At 34.8% G+C, this 9538-nt stretch overlaps 2 protein-coding genes across 2 annotated transcripts; both read left to right on the forward strand.

The window, feature by feature from the left end:
- Positions 1–233: 233 nt before the first annotated feature.
- Positions 234–6836, forward strand: LOC147277708 (ras-related protein RABD1-like). Its single transcript, XM_086255700.1, has 4 exons — positions 234–395; positions 4316–4387; positions 5424–5579; positions 6729–6836. The coding sequence occupies exons 1-4, from the start codon at positions 234–236 to the stop codon at positions 6834–6836; spliced, it is 498 nt and encodes a 165-aa protein (XP_086111826.1).
- Positions 6837–6906: 70 nt separating this feature from the next.
- Positions 6907–8695, forward strand: LOC147277709 (ubiquitin-like-specific protease 1). Its single transcript, XM_086255421.1, has 5 exons — positions 6907–7013; positions 7115–7222; positions 7335–7404; positions 7520–7615; positions 8266–8695. The coding sequence occupies exons 1-5, from the start codon at positions 6970–6972 to the stop codon at positions 8359–8361; spliced, it is 414 nt and encodes a 137-aa protein (XP_086111547.1). The 5' UTR covers positions 6907–6969; the 3' UTR covers positions 8362–8695.
- Positions 8696–9538: the final 843 nt, after the last annotated feature.

Genomic DNA, 9538 nt, shown 5'->3' on the forward strand with positions numbered 1-9538 from the left:
CAGCAAAAGAATGGGAAATGGAGGATATGTGTGGATTTCACGAACTTGAATAAAGTATGCCCAAAAGATTGCTATCCACTTCTGAAGATAGACCAAATGGTAGACGCAACTGCTGGGTATGAACAACTGTCCTTCCTTGATGCATATTGGGAGTATAATCAAATCTCAATGGCAAAAGAGGACCAAGATAAACTACTTTCATATCAGAAAGAGGACTTTATTGTTTTACTGTGATGCCCTTCGAACTGAAGAATGCAGGTTTAACGTACCAAAGATTGGTAAATGGGATATTCAAGGATCAGCTAGGAAAAACCATGGAAATATTCATCAGTGATATGATGGTTAAAATTCGGATAAAATCTAATCACCTTGAAGACATTCAAGAAACATTTGAGGTACTTCGAAAATACAAGATGAAGCTGAATCCAACAAAGTGCATATTCGGGGAATCATCGGGTCAGTTCTTGGGTTACATCATGAGCCAGAGATGAATAAAGCTCAATCCCACGAAGGTACAAGCTCTTCGGGAAATGCCCGAACCAACCACCCTGAGTGAGTCAGTAAGCATACCAACACAAAAGGGGAGACGAATGCACACAAGATGTTCACCCAGAAAAACCACAAAGGGTAAAAACTGGGGGTCTTTTTCAACTGACCGGGCAATCCACTAAAGAAGAAGTTCAATACAAAGGGAGCATACAGCACACAAGCTCAATCACTAAGTCCTAAACTAAGTGGCAGCTTTCTTACCCCTTTGTGCAACTTCCATAAGCAAGGCAATCGGTCATTCATGAAGAAGGCAGCTCCAACTCCAAGCTCATCAACCCATGGCACCAATTCACACCAAGCCCAGTAGATTCATCAATATATGAACATGATATGCAAATTTTGGATTCTTTAAAAAAAAAAAAATCAACCTTCTCAAGAAAGAGGCATGAAAAGGTTGATTCAGAATCCTTCAACTAAAATCTAAATGAATGTGTTTGAAAAATATATTAAAAGATTTAAACACTCAAGCCCATTCAGATATTTAGATGAAACAAACAAGTTCAGAAAATCATTTTGATTTTGAAAATAAAAAAAAAAACATTTTCTAACTTGATAAAAGATAAGCACTCACCCCGAAAATACCCAGATAAGAACACACGAAAATACCCACTAAAAATATGCTCATCAACACCCACCAAAAAGTCTGAACCGAATATCTCATATACCCGTACACACACACGCCATTTCCATGTTTGCCCGAGCCACGTGGAAGCCAATCAATGGCTGTCCACAAGAGACGAATAAGGGGCATATTCCTTTTGTCCTAGAGGGGTATCCTAGTATTACTAAGGATAGGAATGAGGAGCTGTAAAAACAAATATTGCTTTATTTTGCAAAAATCAGAAATGAAGAAGATGATGAATAGTGCTGAGGTGTGTGTAAGTGTGTGGCGTGAATGAATGAGATGCTATCAGATCAGATTGATACAGTGGGGGAACCAACTCATGTGCAATGCACATGCATGTTTAGTAAAAACAGAAAAATAGGTTTTCAATGAAATGGGTTTTAATAAGTAAAACCCGTAATGGCCCCACTGCAGTGTCTGTCACTGTATCAACCACTGTACGTGAAAAACATTGTTCTTTATGACTAGTCAAATGGACAAAAAACTATTATTTTTCATGAATTGAATGAAGTGCAGTATACCTTGAGTCTTTATTCATTCTATACTTCTTCAATACAGCTGAACTTGTCCTTAATCTAGCCTAGAGCTTGTGCGTGATTAATAAAATTAAATACAAAGGTTTTGACAAGGAAAATAGCCAATATAACAAATCCTAGAAACTAACAATCTCCCCCTTTGGCTTTCCTTGACAAAACATCAACCCATTCACCTCACAAGACTCTCAACACTCAACCCAACACTATGTTATAATGTACCTGCAAGAAGAAGTACTTGCACAACCTAAAAATATGATAGTACAGCAACCAATGCAGTTTAAACATAGCAAGCAATATAGATTAAACAAATACATTCTCCCCCTTTTTGTCACGGAAAGACAAAAGGACATACATAAAAAAAGAAGAGTGAAGTGCAAGAGAACATAGAGTTGGAAAATGTGCAAGAAAAATCAATGGCAACATGATCAAAAATGAACTGAAGTAAATGTCATAACTTTCCTGAAATTTGAACTCCCCCTAAAGACTAACTCTCCCTAAATGTTAACTCTCCCTAAAGCTGATAATCTGCAGCAGCTGCAGCATCTCAATACCGGGCTTGCAGAATATAGACATATAATATGAGGGGCAGCTAGAGAAGAAAATAGGCATGCAAAAAAGACTGAAATGCCCTTTAATGAACAGTAACCCAAAGAGCTAAATGGTCGTGTTAAAATGACTGTATGTGACGACTGCAGACCAGTCAAAATGGACAAATTAAGTTCGTACAAAACAGAACTGGGACATAAAACAGTGATGGAATTTGACGAAAAGATAGAGGAATCCTAGAAGAGTTGGAAGCAATGACACACAAGAAAAATCTACGAGTTAGATGTGCTTCAGGGATTTTATTTTTGACAAAAAAAAATTTGACAAAACAACAAACACAATTGAAAAGAATTAACCACCAATGTCAACACTCTAATAGATATGGAAAATGAAGATTGCAAATTTTGTGCAAGAAAATAAGCATATTTGGGATATAGGGAGGTCAATGCTAGCATTCAAGATTTGTTTTAGATAGAAAAACAATGTCAAAGACAACCAAAGAGGTTGAATAAGTTTTATCCACAAAAAGAGATTAGATTTTGGCCACTCAAGAGAATATCCACTACAAGAATATTGTCAATAGATATCACCCATTTTATATCAGATTTGAATGTGACTGATATTATAAAAATTATAATATCAGATAATTTTTTAACTGATTTCTAAACTTTATTAGATATCACATGGTTTTTTTCAACTGATATATAATATTGTCATTTTTCTAAGAACTTATAAAGACATCAGTATAAATTGTTAACTGATATCTTAAAACAACACTTATAATTTTTTTATCCTAACACTGATATGTAATGTGTTTTATCTGACTTAAATTTTTTTGTCCTACTCCCAAGTCCCAACACTTAGACATATACAGAATATACTAAAAATTAGATCTATCTCTCAGCTCACTTCGATCTCGATCTGTCTCTCGATCTCTCGCAAATTCCATCTCGCAAAAACTGTCTCAGCTCATCAGTGTCACACACTCATCGTCGGAGTCGCCGTCGCCGTCGCCACTCCAGGCCCAGACTTCATTGTGAGTTCGTCTGTCTCTCTCACTCTCACTTCTCTGTCACTCTCACTTCTCTGTCTCTCTCTCACCCTCTGACTCTTAGCCTCTCCATTCACAGACGTCAAAGAACAACCTGACCAGTCGCACCCCAGCCTCTCTCTTGCCATCGCCGCCACCGCTTGAAGATCCTTTCGACAGGTGAAGTATGAATTTCTGGGTAAATTAGTTTCTGAATTTTTGGGTAAATGAGTTTGCTCACAAGGGCGTTTTCTGTGTAAATTTGTTTGGGTAAATCAGTTCCTCAGTGATTTCTGCAAGGATCTGACTGGCATCCAGCAAATTCAGGTTCGCTCTTAATTTGGCTTGCCCTTACTCATAGGAAGGACATGCTGTGTAAACTGGTGTTGCATCTATGTATTTTGACCAGTTCAATTAGTATTTTCAACTGTAGTTCCATCTATACTTGGTAGAACATTTCTAGGCCTTAATTTTCAGCTTGGTTGTGATAGTTAATAGTATAACCCTGCTATTGTTGTTTAGTTTACTGTAGTGGGTTGCAAAATTTCTAGAATTTCAAGGTTAATGCCACTTCTGTGCATATCATGTGCTATTGGCATATCAGATCGTGTTTTTTGGCATTATTCGGTTTTGGTGGCTGTTTTGGATTTCTGGTCAAATTTAATTAAGAAGCACTTATGATGTGGGTCACTGCACATTGTTAGTTGTCTACTTGCATCCCTTTTCTTTAGTGTCTTTCTTGTTGAAAAATTTAAAGTTAACAACTGATCATTTTGTTTCTAGCAAGATTTAAACTACATGTATGTTTATGGCATGGGAGAATAGTTCTAAAAAAGTTTAAATCTAACTTTGTATCACAGAGTCTTACCTATGTCAGATATAAGTTATCAAAATTGAAAAGGGAAAATTATCAGAAATGTTATGTGCAATGCCCCTTGGAAAACTAAATGGGCTGTTCAATTTCTCTTGCTCACTGATTGGTCAGCATTCAGTTGGCAATTGACTTACTTTGCTTTTACTGTCATTCAGTGGGATACTGCTGGACAGGAACGATTCAGGACTATAACAAGCAGTTACTATCGAGGAGCACATGGGATAATTGTAAGATTTCCTTTCTTGCCTTTTATTTTATTTTATTTTATTTTTTTGACGGGGATGGGTTTGGGGAAAATTAATTGTCACAATAGATCTCTAGCCCTGGTAAAATTATCATGTCCCCTTAAATGGGTTATATGCACATGATTCTGTTGCTGGCTTGTGACTTACAAGTTGCTTCTTTCTTATGCAAATCATTCATGATGCTTCAGCTACAAATGTAACTACAGTTTTATTTATCATAAACTGTAAGAATTATCTGCATGGAACACCACAGGTGACTATTTAAGTGTATTATCCATCATTATGCTCCAGTCCATGAACATCATTTGAATATTAATTAGACCTTGATTTGTCAACAGAAATTTTAATCTTTGAAATTGCTGAAATTAAGTGCTAGAATGGCTAAGAAAAAAATATTATTAGACTGAAATAATATAAACAGTAAATGATTTATGTATATGAATGAGTATCTATTCGGATTTTTATGCCAATTTCATTGTCATTATGTTTATGGAATACAATTGCGAATTATTGGTGAGTGAGTGGGACACATCCATATTGTCTTGCTGTATGACCACATGGTTCTTGGTGAAAGAATGGTGAAAGAGCATCTTGTAAAGATCCTGCGGGTTCAGTAAGTTTCTGTTGATGAATCAAACTTGCACGATCAGGTTACCTGAAAAATGTTACAATTGTTGATGCAGATTATTGATACATCTCTGTGTATATTTTCTTTTTTCTTCTTTAAATCAAAGAGCAAAACATCATCTTAACTATCTTTCTTCTTATCAAAAAAATCTTAACTATCTTTCTTTCCTTTCTATGTGAAAGTCAGTCGTAGATGAAAGTGATTTATTTTGAAGCTATTCTACAACATTAACTATGCGTCATTTTTGGATCTTACCACCATTGGAAACACCAGTATCTTATATTGATAAGAAAGATGATGCGGTAGTTTCTCATAATAATGTATGTGTGATTTCAGTCTTTCATGTGAATCAAAGAGTCTTAACTGTATTGGAATTTGGAACTGCAACAGATTGTCTATGATGTTACTGAGATGGAGAGCTTCAATAATGTCAAGCAGTGGCTGAATGAGATTGACAGATATGCAAATGACAGTGTGTGCAAACTTCTAGTTGGAAATAAATGTGATTTAGTTGAGAACAAGGTTGTTGACACACAAACGGGGAAGGTATAGATTGTTGTTTAATTGCACAAACATTTATCAATAAAATTAAAAAAATTCTGAATTGTTTTGTTTTTTTAATTGCTGATTTTGTTCAGCACACACTTTTTGGGCAATTAATATGCTCACTCTCCTAATGCAACAAACCTGTTCGATAAAACTGTTATTGATGTTGTTGCATAAAACTGTTCCATATAGTACCTTTATATATATTTATATGCATGCACCACTATGAATCCATACCGCATACTCAGTGAGTATTTGACGCATTCTTTGCTTGCTTTCCCAACTGTAATTTCCCACTTTAACATGTTCCAGTTTTCACTTTGATTGACAGCTGTGTAGTCAAGGTTCTTTATGTGAAATTAAAATGAATGAAGAAGGAAGGAATAAAACTCATGCATGCAGTGCCACTTTATAAATACCAATAAATAAGGAGCTGGCTTCAATCTGGTCATGACCTTTACTACATTTATGTTACCTCTTAGGATATGTTTCAGTCTTATACCCGTTCTGTTTCCAGACCATGGAGTCTTTCTATCTTTCCCATCCTCTTGGCCAAACAATTGACAATCCATTCTTTCTCAATCCTAGAACTGTCAAAGTCCAAATATGCCGGGCAGTGCGTGGGTGCAGGTCGTACCTGTTTTGTATTGTGATTAGTTTTGGATGGTTACCATCCCTGATCCCAAGTGCCCCTTAATATTTAGCAAGACCATTGAAGTAAAAGTAATTGGTGAGAGTTGAAAGACTTAGTAGTCCTGTTGTTTAGACAACATCTTTTCATCGGAAATCTTTTAGGAGTAACTTGAGTGTACATTGAACTAGTTTGTATATGAATGATCTTATTTATTTTATAATTATGTGTTTATTAGGTTCATTTTAGACCTCGGAAAAGATGAAAACAGAAAATATGGGAATGGCAGACAGTCAAATTAAAGAAGTTTCCATGTTTTCGTTATGTTTGTTACATATGACAATAGTTTATATAGCAAACCTTCTTTGGTACAAAGATGTGTGCTTGCAAGTGCCAAAATGAAATTCAAGTAAATTTAAAAAGTATATCAGAGTGATTTTATTTTATTTTAATTTAAAGCGATTAGTAATTGATTGTTGGGGTTTAACCTTTTTTTCCTGTGCCTTAATGAACTGTAGGCTTTTGCTGATGAGCTTGGGATCCCTTTCCTCGAGACAAGTGCTAAAGACTCAATCAACGTTGAGCAGGCTTTCTTAACCATGGCTGCTGAGATAAAGAAAAAGTAAAACCACTAAACAACTCTTTCATGCTATGATCTCTTGCCTGACAATTTGTTGTTATAAATTTCCTTGCCAGAATAATAGTTTCCAAGCATGATAAGAAAATATCTGGAGTAGGCAAATCGCAGATCGCTTTCATATGGGCAAATCAGATCGTGTTTTTTTACTTCCATACAATTCTGGGTAAGTTTCTGAAATTACTTATCTATTGATTAATTTAAAGCAAATTGTTTTCATATGGGCAAATCAGATTGTACTTGCTGATTAATGTTAACCTTTTCAAGGGCACACTGGATTTTGACCATTATCAATGAAGATAAAGATGCAGTTTTTATCATGGACCCTCTTCCGAAGCAAACCCATGACAAAGAGTGGATGGCAATTGTCAACAAGTAAGACTTTACTTTTATTTGATTCATTGTAACCACTCTTTTTTTCCCCAGATTTATATACCATCTTTGTTTCAAGACATATAATTAAAATTTTCAATTTTTGTTGATTAAGTGCTATTAGACACTTTAATGGACTCACGGGTAGGACAACTAAGAAAACGCCCCAGTGGAGGCATCTATTCGTAAGTCCTCAACCTTTAATGTCATTAACCTTAATTTTATTTGTCTGACAAGTCCACATATGCATATGGCTTGAATATTAACTGTGTGCCATTTTTTTGGATATATCATGCATAGTGTCCAAAGCAACCTGGTGGTGTTGAGTGTGGTTACTATGTGATGCAGTACATGAAGGAAATTATTGAGGATACCAACCTTGATTATGCGACCAAGGTCAGATTTCCAATTAATAAAAAAAATATCTACCCAAGCTAGATTGTATTGCGTTTGTGTTGTTCATGCATTTGGATTAAATACTTAAAAGTATGGTTTGTAATATATGCAATTGAATAATCTGATCTGCCTTTTATCCTTTAAGTGGTTCAATAAACAATGTAGAAACTGCATGCATGCATACCCAAATTTTTGACTAAGTTCAACTTGGAGAAACTGCATCTTTGATGTTTGAGAGAGAGGTATTTGAAATTAATGTGAAAGTTAGAGTGGAGAACCTCTGAGAACCTCTACTGCTTTGTGTCATATTGTTACTATATATTATTAATTTGAAACAGGGTTGCAACTACAGGGAGAAGGAATATTTGGTGCTTTTCTTATAGTGTGGTCTCTTTTCAAGGATAAGCAATTTTCTTAAAAGCACACATATGCATGAAGCAAGGAAATGGGAGGGTTGTTAGGCAGCAACTCATTTTCTAGTGCTGCTATTGTCCATTCAACTACTCTGACTTGCTTTTATTCTTTATGCATATGCATGTTTAGTTGAAAATTGAGATTAATAAGGCATGCATGTATTCAGTATATAGAACTTATGAGATCAATGAATTTGTGATTAAATTAAAGAATATATGTTCCTTTGATGTTTTTAGTGGTCCAATATGAAGACCAAGCGAAGCGGATACACACAAGATCAAATAGATGAGTTGCGTGTGGAATGGGGAGATTTTCTGAACAATTATCTTTAGACCGACAAGTTAATTGGTAGGTGGTGTGCATTTTGCCTTTTTTGTGGATAGAAGAAAGCTGTCGTGCATGCTCATTTTTTGTAAAGCATGGAAGAAGATTGAAGATTTGGTGCTTTTAATTAGATCATACATGCTGCCATGACTATTTTGTAAAGGATGGCAGAATTGAAGATAGAACTAGCTAGCTAGCTAGACATAGTGCTGATTTGCAGATTAATTAGGCTAGGTGCTGTCATGTTATTTTGTACATGTGGGCAGCGTTTGGTACATTGTTTTGGTTTTGTAAAGGTCTTAACAAGCAGGGTTTAGGCAATATTGCCTTAGTTATTAGGCTGGTGGCATGGTATGTTTAGACCTCTACAAAACAAAAAATATATATATGGTTATCTTGTTGGATATTTGTATTGTTATTGGTGATTATGTACATGTAGGCAGCTTTGAATATTGTTATTGGTGATTATTGAAATATATGGAATGAGAATGCATGGAAGATTTTATGGCTGCACAAATTTATGTACAGGCTCAAATTTATGTATTCATATCATTTTTTAGGTGAAAAAAAACTGATATAGCAAGTTGTATTCCAATTTTCTTTTGTGAAATCGACATACTAAACGATATCAGTTTTAGACTAATAATTGATATTTTATAACGCTTTGATATCAGGTTCTTTCTCAGATCTGATATAAAAACAATATTTAGATATCAGAACCTATTCCATACCTGATATTGATATCAAGATTATATATATCAGATTCTACTATAGACCTGATATTGATACTATAATTTTATATCATATTCTACCTCAAACCTGATATTGATATCGAGTTATATGTCAGTATTAGTATCCAATACGATATCTATTGACCAATTCTGTTGGTACTTGGATTTTATAGATATCAGAAATAATATCAAATTGGATATCCATTTTGTATTTAGGATATCAGGTTGAAAAAGAAAAATGATATAATAAACAATGTTTACATATCAGTTTAAAACTGATATCTAAAATACCATACATTAGATATCACGACGCCCTATATCAGACGGCTACCCAAATAGATATCAGTCCACGACTGATATCTATCGACATTTTTCTTGTAGTGATCTACTTTGGGAACAAATCTTGAAAACAAAGTTTTTTTTTTTTTCAACTCATGACAATGGCTATGAGAAA

This window comes from Dryas octopetala, chromosome 8 (genome assembly GCF_963921425.1).
Source record: "Dryas octopetala chromosome 8, drDryOcto1.1, whole genome shotgun sequence".
NCBI lineage: Eukaryota > Viridiplantae > Streptophyta > Magnoliopsida > Rosales > Rosaceae > Dryas > Dryas octopetala.

What these genes read in the sequence shown, in the direction of transcription:
- LOC147277709 (XM_086255421.1), top strand. Translation starts at nt 6,970, where the DNA reads ATGGGCAAATCAGATCGTGTTTTTTTACTTCCATACAATTCTGG. An exon ending in TTACTTCCATACAATTCTGG is followed by an intron (nt 7,014 to 7,114) that starts GTAAGTTTCTGA and finishes AACCTTTTCAAG; the next exon opens with GGCACACTGGATTTTGACCA. An exon ending in ACCTTGATTATGCGACCAAG is followed by an intron (nt 7,616 to 8,265) that starts GTCAGATTTCCA and finishes TGATGTTTTTAG; the next exon opens with TGGTCCAATATGAAGACCAA.
- LOC147277708 (XM_086255700.1), top strand. Translation starts at nt 234, where the DNA reads ATGCCCTTCGAACTGAAGAATGCAGGTTTAACGTACCAAAGATTGGTA. An exon ending in GAGGAGCACATGGGATAATT is followed by an intron (nt 4,388 to 5,423) that starts GTAAGATTTCCT and finishes GAACTGCAACAG; the next exon opens with ATTGTCTATGATGTTACTGA. An exon ending in TTGACACACAAACGGGGAAG is followed by an intron (nt 5,580 to 6,728) that starts GTATAGATTGTT and finishes AATGAACTGTAG; the next exon opens with GCTTTTGCTGATGAGCTTGG.